Consider the following 14,174-nt stretch of genomic DNA (forward strand, 5'->3'; position numbering starts at 1 on the left):
TGCTAGTTCAGTCCCCAAATGGCCAAAATGGCTTGGGCTGGGCCAGGCCAAAGGCAGGAGCCAGGAATTCCATCCTAGTTAGTCTCCCACATGGGTGTCAGGGACTCAGCTGCTTGAAGGGCCATCTTCTACTGCTTTCCCAGGCACATTAGCAGAGAGATGGATCAGAAGCAGAGCAACCAGGACTCGAACCAGCACTCTGATACGAGATGCCAACCTTGCAGGCAGAAGCTTAACCCACTGTGCCATAACACTGCCTGCCCCTCCCTGTACATTTCTATCTGTGAAATTCATCCTTTTCATATTCAGGACATTTCAGATCAATGACTCATTTATACCACTCTCATGTGAAAATCTTTCTCTATATTTTTAGGATAATCTGTGGACTCACTCAGTTCACCAATAAATGTCATATTGCTTTTGCTGCATTAGAAGCGGTTTGCTTCCAAACCCGAGAGGTAATGAATATGGGCTTGTTTTCTCAATGTTAATCCACTTTTCTTTTTCTTAATCTACTTTTGTCATTGTTAAGTCATATGCTACTCCCTAGCATTTGTTAAATACTGAAAATGTACTTAATCAAAAAGTAAGCCTCCTTCAGTATTAATCTAAATACGTATGTTTCCCTTTACCCACCTGTTGTTACCTTCCAAGTACCTGTTATCTGCCAGACCGTGGGCATTTTAAGATTAGAGGGAGGCTGAGTAGTATACAGGGTACTTCAAGTAAGTTTGTAGAAAATTTGAATTAAAAGATAAGTTTATTTTGGTGCAAAATTGGTTTTGAAAGTCATGCACAGCTTTATCATGTGCATTTTTCATGAACTTTTTACATATTTGGGGGTTCAAAATTATGTTATACCAAAATCTTTTTTTCTTTATAATGTTAAGCTTTTTTAAAGGTTTATTTATTTGAAAGGCAGAGTTAAAGAGAGTCAGAGGCAGAGAAAGAGAGGTAGGTCTTCCATCCACTGGTTCACTCCCCAGATGGCTGCAACAGCTAGAGCTGCGCTGATCCGAAGCCAGGAGCCAGGAGCTTTTTCTGGGTCTCCCATGTGGGTGCAGGAGCCCAAGGGCTTGGGCTTTCCCAGGCCATAGCAGAGAGCTAGATCAGAAGTGGAGCAGCTGGCACTCAACCTGGCACCCGTATGAGATGCCAGCACTGTAGGCGGCAACTTTACCCACTATACCACAGTGCCAGCCCCTTTATAACTTTAAATACTTATTTATTTCAATTTCTTTGAAAGGAAGACAAGAAACAGAGACACAGAGATCTATCTGCTGATTCATTCTCCAAATGCTCACAAGATCAGGGGCTGGGCCATTCTGAAGCCAGGAACCTGGAACTCAATATGAGTCTCTCACGTGAGTGGCAGGGACCCAAGTGCTGCTGCCTCCCAGGGTGTAGGAAGTAGGGTCAGGACTCTGATATGATACAAGACTTCCAAGCAATGTCTTAATTTCTTAGGTCAATATCTGCCCCTGCACCAAAACCTTTTAATTAGTTTTTTTAAACAATATTTATTTATTTATTTGAAAGGCAGATTTATAGAGAGGCAGAGGTGGGGGGGCTTCCATCCGCTGGTTTACTCCCCAAATGGCCACAATGGCCGGAGCTGTGCCGATCCAAAGCCAGGAGCCAGGAGCTTCTGGATCTTTCAGACGGGTGCAGGGGCCCAAGGACTTGGGCCATCTTCTACTGCTTTCCCAGGCTATAGCAAGGAGCTGGATCGAAGTAGAGAAGCTGGGTCTTGAACTGGTGCCCATATGGGATGCCAGCACTGCAGGCGGTAGCTTTACTTCCTATGCCACGGCACTGGCCCCATTAATTCACTTTTCTACAAACTTGTTGAAGTACCCTTGGATTAGGCAGAGGAAATAGCAGAAACAGTGGTATTAAGGCGGGAAATCAACATGCAAAATAGAGTTGTTTGGCTTGGCTGAATATCGGGGTGAATGTAGAAGTGTAGTAAGAGAGGTTTATGTTGACCAGATCAAGCAAGGCGTGGAAGACCAGAATACGATGTCCCAATTTTGTTCTGCAGACTTTGAGAAGCTCTTGAGGGTTCTTGAGTCAAGGATCGCCATTTGCAGAGATATTACCATGACGTAGATTCATTACGCTAATTGCATTGTTTTCTTTAAGATTTTGGATGCTATGAATCGTGACTGTGGGATTCCACTCAGTCATTTGCAAGTAGATGGAGGAATGACAAGCAATAAAATTCTGATGCAGCTACAAGCAGACATTCTGTATATTCCAGTAGGTTAGTAAACATTTGCTCCTTTCAACTGCAGGAGCAGTGTTTCTTTTGGAAGAACTAATTCTCTAGGAATATGCAACTAAAAAAATTGTTGATGTACCCTCTCTCCTCAGTCAAGCCCTCAATGCCTGAAACAACTGCACTGGGCGCTGCCATGGCAGCTGGAGCTGCAGAAGGAGTTGGTGTTTGGAGTCTCGAACCCGAGGATTTGTCAGCTGTCACAATGGAGAGGTTTGAGCCTCAGATCAACGCTGAGGGTACATTTAAAGAATGACACTTTTAATGGTGTACTGTGAAAGGGACCTTAGTGGAGGGGAGTTTGCCTTTCTATTTATCTGTTAGTTCAGGAGCAAAGTAAAAATTGCAAATGTTACTGTTGTTGCTCACTTGGCTACTCGGCATATATTGGGCTATGCTGAATAAGTGTGATTGAGAGATATAGTTCCTTATGCAAAGCTTTCTAAGATCACTTTTAAAAATGATTTATTTATTTATTTGAAAGAGTTACAGACAGAGGGAGAGCAAGAGTGAGAGAGAGACCAATATTCTATCTGCTGATTCAATCCCTATGTGGCTGCAATGGAAAGGGCTGAGCTAGGCTGAAACCCAGATCCAGGTCTTCCATGTGGATGCAGGGGCCCAAGCATTTTGGCCTTCCTCTGCTGCTTTCCCAGGCCATTAGCAGAGAGTTGAATCAGAAGTGGAGTAGCTGGCACACGAATTGTTGCCCATATGGGATGCCAGTATCACAGATGGCAGCTTTACATGTAATGCCACAATGTCAGCCCCTGAAGATTACCTTTTAAAACTATTCACTTTTGCTCTTTACAGGCCTTTCAATGTAGAAGAATAATGTTGCCACACTGTCAGTTGTACTTTGTGAGAACTGGCTTTTTATTTTTTTCTTTTCAACTTTTATTTAATAAATATAAATTTCCAAAGTACAACTTTTGAATTATAGCAGCTTTTCCCCCCATAACCTCCCTCCCACCCATAACCATCCCATCTCCCACTCCCACTCCCATCCCATTCTTCATAACAATTCATTTTCAATTATCTTTATATACAGAAGATCAACTTCGTATATACTAAGTAAAGATTTCAACAGTTTGTACCCACACAGAAACACAAAGTATAGAGTATTGTTTGAGTAATAGTTTTACCATTAATTCTCATAGTACAACACATTAAGGGCAGAGATCCTACATGGGGAGCAGGTGCACAGTGACTCCCGTTGTTGATTTAACATTTGACACTCTTATTTATGACATCAGTAATCACCTGAGGCTCTTGTCATGAGCTGCTAAGGCTATGGAAGCCTCTTGAGTTCGCCAACTCCGATCTTATTTAGACAAGGCCATATTTGAAGTGGAAGTTCTCTCCTCCCTTCAGAGAAAGGTACCTCCTTCTTTGATGGCCCATTCTTTCCTCTGGGATCTCACTCACAGAGATCTTTCCTTTAGGTCATTTTTTTTTTTTTGCCACAATGTCTTGGCTTTCCATGCCTGCAAAACTCTCATGAACTTTGTAGCCAGACCCAAATGCCTTAAGGGCTGATTCTGAGGCCAGAGTGCTGTTTAGGGCATCTGCCATTCTATGAGTCTGCTGTGTATCCTGCTTCCCATATAGGATCATTTTCTCCTTTTTAATTCTATCAATTATTTGCAGACACTGGTCTTATTTACGTAATCCCTTTGACACGTAATCCTATCTTTTTGATCATTTATGAACTTAAACTGATCACTTTAACTAGTAAGATGGCATTGGTACATGCCACCTTTGAACCATCCCTGCATACCAGGGATAAATCCCACTTGGTCTGGGTGGATGATCTTTCTGATGTGTTGTTGCATTCTGTTGGCCAGAATTTTATTAAGGAGTTTTGCATCTATGTTCATCAGAGAAATTGGTCTGTAATTCTCTTACAATGCTGCATCTTTTTCAGGTTTAGGAATTAAGGTGATACTGGCTTCATAGAAAGGATTTGGGAGGATTCCCTCTTTTTCGATTGTTCTGAATAGTTTGAGAGAATTGGAGTTCTTCTTTAAATGTCTGGTGGAATTCAGCAGTGAATCCATCCTGTCCTGGTCTTTTTTTTTTTTTTTTTTTTTTTTTTTTTGTTAGGAGAGTCTTTATTACTGATTCAATTTCTGACTCGGTTATAGGTTTGTTTAGGTTTTCTATGTCTTCCTGGTTCAATTTATGTAGGTTGTCTGTGTCCAGGAATCTATCCATTTCTGATAGGTGAGAAATGGCTTTTTAAAAGTGAGAAGGAAGACCAGGAGTCTTATCAGCCATCCACCCCTTATGTCCATACCCGATCATCATTGGGTGTGGATTACCCAGCTTTAGAACGTGATTTAGTGGGCCTCTGAGACACCTGGTAACTGTTAATTACAGCAGGTTGCAGCAACAGTTTAAGTAAATGAGCATTAAGTATCTGATTAATAGTACTAAAATACTAAGCTAAGCTATAAGGTCTGATTAACACCTTAATAAAATACAGTGACAAATCTCCTGAATTAATATGAGAATGAAAAATAAGGTATCATATGTTAAATTTGGTTTTACAATGTTTAAGAAACCTATGCAGGGCCAGCACTGTGGCATACATGGTGAGGCCTCACTGCAGTTTAATGTGGGCCCCAATTTATCAAGAATGCCAAGTGATCCTAAGTGTGATAACTTTGAACATGTCAGCAAACTACCTTTCACATGCATGTGTTTCCTACTTTCTAATTCTAGAAAGTGAAATACGTTATTCTACGTGGAAGAAAGCTGTGATGAAGTCAATGGGCTGGGTCACAACGCAGTCTCCAGAAAGTGGTAAAAGTGTTTTTATTGTCTCTTACTGACACTTTTTCTTAGTATACTCAACAGTTTAACTATCTAGCCACCTATACATAGTCAAACTGATTATCATATGTCCAAAGTTTCTCACATTTTGAAAACACTTTAAAGTTCTAACCATAAAATGGAATTTAACAGGTTACTCTACATACTTTTAATTCTGCCCTGCCGTATTTTTATTCATGAGTTTTTTTTTGGTACTTCCAATTGATAACTGAGTTTTCTAAAAATAAAATTATTTCGAGTTTCTTCTTAATGATAAAGAAATCACCTAGAGTCCTCTCTCGCCTTTCTCTTTCTCTTTCTCTCCCTCTCCCTCCCTCCCTCCTCTGTTTTACTTTGCCTTTTTGGGGGGCTGTCTTTATGACCTGAACCATTCAAATGCTATATTAATCTCAGAATATATTCCACTACTTCCTAGGCTGGTCCAAGTACTTAGGAAATGTACATAATGGGAATTTTTGGAATCAGAGAGGAAGAAATGTATCAAACACAGTAAATTAGAAGTATCATTAAATATTGAGAAATGCTCTTGACAGAAAATGGGGGACTGTGTTAGTTTTCAATTGCTTAGGTAAGAAGGTACTCAATATCAGTAAACCATTTAGGTTTAAACAGTCTTTTTTTTAAAAAAACATTTTACTTTATTTATTAGAAAGAGTTACAGAGAGAGGTAGAGACAGAGAGAGAGGTCTTGCATCCACTCGTTCACTCCCCAGATGGCTGCAACGGCTGGAGCTGTGCCGATCCAAAGCCAGGAGCTTCTTCTGGGTCTCCCACATGAGTGCAGGAGCCCAAGCACTTGGGCTTTCTTCCACTGCTTTCCCAGGCCATAGCAGAGAGCTGGATCGGAAGAGGAGCAGCCAGGACTAGAACCGGTGCCCATATGGGATGCCGGTGCTTCAGGCCAGGGCTTTATCCAGCTGCGCCACAGCGCCGGCCCCTTAAAAAGTCTTAAGTTGTCTTTAGTAGGGTATATATTGTAATTTTTGCTGAATGCAAGATTTGGAGCATAATGAATAGAACAATGGCTAATAACTTATTAAAGCATATATTTTAATAGAAAAGAGTTTTCAAAGGAAATCATTGCTGCCTTCCAACCCCAAAGTGAGTATAGAACCACTTTTTAAAGAAGCTTCTACCATAAAATACTGTAATCTATATTTTTAGTAATGGATGTTCCTACTTGAAGCTTTTGGCTTTTTTCCTAAGTAAGCTTAATATCCTTTTTCTTTAAATTATTTGAGACTCAGATTTCTTTTCAAAGATAATGTCAAAGCTGCTCTAAGACTATGCTTTTGAGAACCTCTACAATTAAACCTGTCAATTGTAACTTTTTTCTAACACTGCTAGTTGCTGTGTAAAATAAAATAAACATGGGCTCTGACTTCTTCCTTTTCTAGTTGTGCTTAAGTAATGGCTGTGGCGTAGTGAGTACAGCCCTGGCCTGAAGCGCCAGCATCCCATATGGGTGCCGGTTTGAGTCCTGGCTGCTCCACTTCTGATCCAGCTCTCTGCTATGGCCTGGGAAAGCAGTAGAAGATGGCCCAAGTCCTTGGATCTCTGCACCTGCATGGGAGACTGGGAAGAAGTTCCTGGCTCCTGGCTCCTGGCTCCTGGCTTCAGATTGGCCCAGCTCCAGCCGTTGCGGCCAATTGGGGAGTGAACCAGTGGATGGAAGATCTCTCTCTCTCTCTGGCTCTCCTTCTCTCTCTGTGTAACTATTTCAAATAAATAAATCTTTTTAAAAAAGTATTCTTTAAGGAAGGGATTTCAAGAGAATTTGGTTTAGAAAGTAACAAAAAATAATCATGTTCTCAGGTGATTTTTAAAATATAAATGAAAACAGTGTAGTTTTTCAGTTGGAGTAATATTGAACCAATATTTCAGCAAAAACAGGGTTTTAAATTCATTTTCAGTAGACTAATATAACTCTTCTCTGACAGCCAAAAGAGCCTGTATATTGAACTGTAGGGCAACTGAATTGCTCATCTAATATTTTGGGGGAAAGAATGAAGATGAAAGCTAAAATCAGCAGCCTCCCAAAAAGTTCTCCATAGCCTCTCTTTGGTTTTGCCAGTGGAAGGCAAATGTTGGTCTGTACGTATTATGTTCTTGACTACTTGTGGCATGCTATCTGTATTGTTTGTTAACTGTCATAAGCCTTCAATATTGATTATATTTTTGATTTGAAGTAATAACTCTTTGCTAGCTTTTATGAATATTACTGTTTTATAACTTGTTTTGCTATCACGTGATTCTTAACACAAATATTGTAATTATGTGTCTCTCTTTTGGTTTGCTTGACTGGAATTCCCTTCTGCTTGGATGACCACAGGTGACCCTAGTATCTTCTGTAGTCTGCCCTTGGGCTTTTTTATAGTGAGTAGCATGGTAATGTTAATCGGAGCAAGGTACATCTCAGGTTAGTTACTCTTTAAATTAGACAATTTTGTTAGTTAGTATTAATGTGTTTGTGTATAACTCAGCAGAAAGCTCCCATTGTTTTTTATTCTTCCTATGTTTAGGAACCTGGAAAATCAATTGAAGGTCTAATTAGTTAGACCACTTAATGTTTGGGGACAATTAGAATTAAGGACTGTGACTGTGCTGTATGTTTTTTTTACTTTTAGTAGATGATAATGTTTTTGAGGGGCTGCATTTAGCTGTTAGTTGCAGCAATAAGCAAAAGTGAGAGTACAGATGTTAATATTTACATAAAAGGACTTTCAGCGTTACTAATAAAAGTTAAAGTATAATTTTGACATCAATTAATTGGCTTTCAGCTGTATATAAATTGGTTCTCATACTCTTGAAAATTTGCTTAAGCAAGTCTTAATGTTTTAGTTTTAGAGTTCTAGAGGTCTTGTAAAATTTTAAAACTGAGGAAGATTTATATGCATTTTTATTTTAGTTAAAAGAATTCATTTCCTGAAGTTTTTTTTAAAAATCATTGCTGAAATAAATTGGTTAAAATGAAAACTGAATTATTATTTTTGCATATTAACTTCTACAGATATTCTTACAAAAGTAAAATGGTGCAGCATGTTGTAAAATGGTACTCTGTAATCTGGATTAAATCCAGTAGCTGTCATGGAAGCTGCTCCTGATGGTAGCTCAACTGGCTTAAATAGAAATGACTTGTTTCTTGTTCCATATGTTTCCATGAAAGTGAAACTTTTAAAAAAAACTTCATGGTTAGTAAATGATGTATTTTAATTAATAAGATGATGAAATGGTTTGAAAATATTAAATTTAACCTTTATTGTTGTGGGGGAGAACATCTGTGGAAATCTAACAAGAATTTATTCAGCTTGGTATCATCTGTCTAGTGTGATATATAAATAGAGAATGAAAATTATTTATATCAGCAGAACATTAGATCTTTTAATGAAAAATTTGGATCATTTGCATGAAAATTGAAAACTAGATTATCTTACCTTTTTCTATATTCCTTGTATTCAAACATGTTCAGGAAAAATTTGTTCAAAAGTCATCTGCTAATAATAATAATACCTTATTTTGGTATTCATGCTTTATACTTAAGGGCTTCTGTATCCATAAACTTATATGGAAGTAGCAAATGTCTGCTCTGTTTGTACTTCTGGGAGTGTTTGGTGAAAGACTAAATATTCCCATGAGAACTGTAATTGAAATTTATAAAGATACATACTGTTTCAGAAAAAGTTCTGTTACTTTCCATTATCCTAAGTACTTGTGGCTGCCTAATGATGATCTGGAAAAGGAAAGAAGGAAACAATGCAGCTGAAAGTTTTCATTGATTTCCCCCCCCCCCCCCCCCCCGTTTCTCTTTTGGTACCATGACAACATGAAAAGGCACGGTCTCCATGAAAATGGAGCATCTCTCTAAGCTAAAGGATACAATATGTGTCCAAACTAGTAAGGCTTCTAAAATATATATGGTCATCATCTTTAGGCTCTCCCTCTCATAACGTTTGCTGAGATTTCAGAGCAATGGAAATTGTTTGCCTTGATAAACAATGAACAACAGTGGTAATATTTGCTGATTTTGGAATTTGTCTAGTTATTTTTTGGTTTTTAATTGTGAGGCATTATTTAGAAATCCTAGGGAATTTCTAGCTCAATAAATGATTAAGTAATCTTCATTGCTATAGCTCCTAAATTGCATGTTTGTGTGATTGACATATATGGTTTTTGTCCCCCATTTTAGGTATCCCATAATTAATAGAACTGACGGATTCCCAAGATGCAAGCTTTTTATGTAATGAGAGAATCCAGCAATTCTATCTCTTAATGTGATGACACTATTCATAGACTCTGATTTTATTTATAAGCCACTTGCTGCATGACCTTCCAAGTAGACCTGTGGCTTGAAATAAAGAAAATGCAGCAGAAAGAATGCTGTGGAAACATCTGGTGTGTTTTTTATCATCAACAGTTAAGGATGGGCCAGCCACTTTTGGGGCTGACCCCTCCCATTGCCATAACATGCTGCCCTTTTCCCTCTAGGAGCTAGGACGAATTCAGATCCTGCCCACTGGAATCTTTCATCAAACACATTCAAATGCTAATAGACCAGGATTTGATTCCCTGTACAACACATGCTTGATGAAGCCAGGACTAACCTGCTAAAAATGAGTAACATTTTTTAGCAAACCCCCAAAGTCATCTTTTCTACCTATTAGAAGACCACAATGTCTTCACTGAATGTTTAAATGGAAATCTCTAGTAAATTATTAAAATGGAAATTTAGTACTCCCATAGCTTGGATGTTTTCTTTGAAAAGCATTTGAAGTTCCTCAGATATTTTACATGGTCTCACTAATTACAATGAAATTCTGCCTGTATCTTACAAGGAAGGACACTTTCTTTTTCTTTATTTTTTTTCATCTCTCCTTTTTATACATTTTATTTTGTATGTATCACATACATGCCTATATATATTTTGTATACTGTGAGGGTAGCCCATTTATAAATTAAGAGCACATTGTATTCAGGAGGTTATAACAGGGCTGTTCTTAAGTGGACTACTATGTATATAAATATTTTGGGAAAAACAGCTGTATACATTTTTGGGCAGTAGTTAGGCTTATTTTTTAGGAATGATTTTTTTTAAAGAGCCAACATTCAAAATTTATATGTTCTATGTGAATAAAAGAAGATGTACTTTATCGTGACTTCAACTATATTTCTTATATCACAACTTTTTATTTAATTGTCTTAGCTGAGTACATGCTACAAAAAGAAGAAAGCCTTTGGAATAGTGTAATAAATATTATTTTCAAACGCAAGCACTAGTCCAAATAAAATTTTTCCTTTGAATTATTTTTCACATATTTGGGATCCTTTTTAGAGGCTGTGAAAAGAGTTAAAAATCTAAACAAAGAAAAATTTAGCAACAAGGAATCTCTTTCAATCCAAATGTTATCAATTAATAAGAAATCATTATTTCTATCTAGGATGACAGAATGATCTCTGCTTAATATCATTACAACTAAAAATGATCATTAGAAATGCTTTCTTATAAAAAGAATTTTTCAAAATACATATTACATGTTCTTAAAAACTCACCTAATCTAGCTTCTTAGCATCAATTTTTAAAATATCATACAATTAATTTGTTATATAATAATAATACCTCCTAATTATTTTCTTTAATTAGTGTCAAATGGGAAAATATATATATGTTAATATAAAAGGTTTTGTTTTGTTTGGAACTGATGGTAGCCTGTATTTACTGTTCTGATGGTATTTATAAATTTTTGTGTCTGCTGGGTTTTATTCATGCAGTTGCCACTTAAGGGACATATTATAGAAAGGTACTGTGACATTACCACTTTGTGGAAACTATTATAAAAACTAGTTATGTTTCTACATAGGTAGGTTAATTGTAAATAGTGAAAAATCACTGTTCAAATAATTTCAAGATTGCATTGATTTTTCTATAAGTTGCAGGATTTATAAATGTTTGGAATTGTACACATTGATAATTAATGGCAAATTTACAACAAATAAATTGACCCCTGATTCTTACTAGCATTTCTCATTTACAGATTAGAACTTAGACCAAGTTAAATTAAGAACAATGTTGCAGAAAAGGTGAAACTCAGCTGCTAGCACTTGATCAGGCACATTCTGAAACATTATCCAACCGCCAAAGAAGTAGTTTCTGAAGTGATGAACACTTTACTCATTCTATTAGAACAGATTATACTTTTCCATCTCAGATTGCCAGAAAATATCTTGGCAAGATCAACAGCCATTATCAGTAGTCTCCCATGGCTACCCATGACCTTCTACTAGGTTCATTCTGTGCTTCAGCTTCTTTCTACCTGAGTTAGTGGAGTCTAGTACAGCATTGTTATATCAACTTCATAGCCAACACCTCAATCTCTTGTTCTCCAGCTATCAGTAAAAGTAATAATGCATCTTTACTTCCATAATAATAACTTAGAATTTTTTTGTGTTTTTTTCAAGTGCTCCAAACCCAATTATTTGGAAAGTTTATGGGTGTTTTATATCCTATGTGAATAAAGAATAATACTTATTTTGGAGAAATCACCAAATAAAAGTTGTCATAGCACAGAGACTAATGGCATTGACAATAGGGTAGGTAGTATTTACCATGTATTGTTTACCTAGTAGTAAATAGACGTATGAAATTTATTTTTAAATGTGCCTTTTTAATAGATTGTTTTAACTATAATATGTAATTAATGATGTTTACTTGATCCTTTGCTCTTTCAACTTAACATTCATAAGTTCACATAATAGTAAAAAACAATGACTTTTTAAACCAATTTGGTTGTTACTTTGTACTTTATAGGAACATATATTAATTCTGGCCTTATAATTAAATATAAGATGTGCAAATACAATAGACAAATACTCTCATAAGTACTTACTGAGAGTTCCTTGTCATCAAAGTTAATGGAAATGGCCCACTAAATTGAACTTCAGGACTATAAAGATAAATTTTCAGAAGATAGGTTAAAAACAAGTTGCTCAACTTGACTAATAATTTTAATTGCCAGTTTTCATTCTATTTCAAATAACTAATTGTACCTGACAACATAACAGTTGAGGGGAAGACAATTTTATTTTAAAAGGTAGCCTCAGGTCTTTTCTCATTTTCCTGTTTGGTATTAAAATTAAGTAGTTTGCTTTACTCATTATTACACCTGATCATATTTATCTCATGGTTTCTTACTATTGTATGCTAGTTTTATAAGTTTTAAAAATAGCAAATCATTTGAATCATCACCAAAACATCTGGCAAAAGGAGATTCATTGAATGAACTGTGATACAGCTACCAATAGAAAATCTGTACCTTTAGAAAGGAATATGAACACAGTCTAAAAATATATTTGTGAAAACATAGTTTTTTCATAATGTGCATTTCCCAAAAACTTTTTGAAGACTTCTCTAATAAAAGTTTGTGAGGAAACAAATTATGCCCTTTTGTTCATCTTCTCAAGGGCTTTTCTGGGCTGTCCCGTATAATACACTGATACTAGGGATGCCTAAGGACTTGATAAATGAGGAGCCAATCTTCTGAAAATCTTCACCACAATATATTACCATCATTATCAGTGATACAACTTTTCCCTAAGTGGAACATTTTAACTGTGCTGTTTCTTAATTTTCTTAAAGGCTTAACTTCCATCTGTCATCATCTCCCCAACCTCAGTTGAAATCTTCAGTCTTAAATTAATTTACACCACATCCCCTTTTTTTCTACAAAGCTTATGGGAGGAAACGAGGTTTGCTTGTAATCTGCTGTTTCAGTTAATTGTGAACTTTACTCGAATGGCAGTGAATATGTGCAAATTCACATTCTTTATCTTTGCTTGGAAATAAGAGTAATTTACTAGTAGACAATTTGGAAAAGAAAACAGGTTAGAAAGAAGAGTAGAAAATCATCCATAGCCTAAAATAATGCTCATCATTTTTCCCCCCAAAAAAAAATTTTAAGGGATTATTTCATAAGTGTTGAATGTTCATTAACTGTACAAAAAATTTGCACATGCAAGATCATATGTGTAACTTATGTGAACACATGCACATGAACTACAAGTATGAAAAATGCTTAGATACTGAATACCAAGTTTAGGGCAGTACTTACCTCTGGAAGTGGGGGGAGGGAGTCAGGGAAAGGGGGTTCCTAGGTCCTGAATAGTTTCTTTCTGAAAAAAAGATAAGAGATAAAGAAAAATTTGAAGGTTTGGCACTGATACAGTTGTCTTTATTCTCTACATTTCTGTATGCTTAATACATTTGATAACAAAAAGGTGCGTTGCCCTCCTGATTGTATGAATCTAAATCCACTATGCACTGTCCTTGGGTATAATTTTGTTTTGACAACCTACTCAATTAAAAAGGTTGGAACTTAATGATCTTGGTTTCTGGCAGAATTATTTTGCACACCTCTTACAAAGTGTCATTATGCAGAAGAAATGTGTAATGGGGGCCAGTGTTGAGAGTTAAGCTGCCGCCTGTGAGGCTGGCATCCCAAATCAGATACCCCACTTCCTATCTAGCTTCCTGCTCATGCACCTGAGAAGGCAGCAGATGATGGCCTGAGTACTTGGGTCCCTGCCACTCACCTGGGAGACCCAGGTGGAGTTCTAGGCTCCTGACTTCCCTGGCCTTTGTGGCTATTTCGAGAGAGAACTAGTGGATGGGAGACCCCTCCGTCTCTCCCTCTCTAACTCTGCCTTGCAAATAAATAAATCTTTCAAAAAGTGATGTGCATTAGAATAACATCTTTACTTCAGAATTACCTTTTTATGAACTGAATTTCAGAGATTTTTAAGTATCTATTTGTATTGTTTCCGATATACACCTTCCGTGAATAAAGTTCTATTTATCTGCACATGCGCCATGATGACAGGTCTGGGGCCCTGAGCCTGGGGTCAGGCCTCCCCCCACCCCACCCCGCACCGGGAGTTCTTTGACCCCTGGGGGCATGCCGCGCAGGGCATCCCAGCTGGGCGGTGCCTCAGAATGGGCCACGGAGCCACGTGGTGCCCACTCCTCGGAAGTCCATGCGTTTGGGGTGGGGCACGAGTCAGCGCC

General features: G+C 37.3%; 1 protein-coding gene across 14 annotated transcripts in view; it reads left to right on the forward strand.

Moving 5' to 3' along the window:
- GK (glycerol kinase) overlaps positions 1 to 9,507 on the forward strand; it is a 79,057-nt gene extending 69,550 nt beyond the window's left edge. For 4 of the 14 annotated variants that reach the window (XM_008272486.4, XM_008272488.4, XM_008272484.4 and 1 more), the window contains 6 exons: positions 374 to 458; positions 2,146 to 2,266; positions 2,377 to 2,520; positions 5,009 to 5,089; positions 7,452 to 7,538; positions 9,306 to 9,507. In XM_008272486.4, coding sequence (XP_008270708.1) covers positions 374 to 458; positions 2,146 to 2,266; positions 2,377 to 2,520; positions 5,009 to 5,089; positions 7,452 to 7,538; positions 9,306 to 9,316 — 529 coding nt within the window. In that variant the 3' untranslated portion in view covers positions 9,317 to 9,507. Of the gene's footprint in view, positions 1 to 373; positions 459 to 2,145; positions 2,267 to 2,376; positions 2,521 to 5,008; positions 5,820 to 6,516; positions 6,868 to 7,059; positions 7,539 to 9,305 lie in introns of those variants that run through there. The other 10 variants (XM_070067422.1, XM_070067423.1, XM_051827652.2 and 7 more) reach the window with 5 other exon arrangements.
- The last annotated feature ends 4,667 nt before the right edge of the window (positions 9,508 to 14,174 follow it).

Source organism: Oryctolagus cuniculus, chromosome X (assembly GCF_964237555.1).
Source record: "Oryctolagus cuniculus chromosome X, mOryCun1.1, whole genome shotgun sequence".
NCBI classification, from domain to species: domain Eukaryota; kingdom Metazoa; phylum Chordata; class Mammalia; order Lagomorpha; family Leporidae; genus Oryctolagus; species Oryctolagus cuniculus.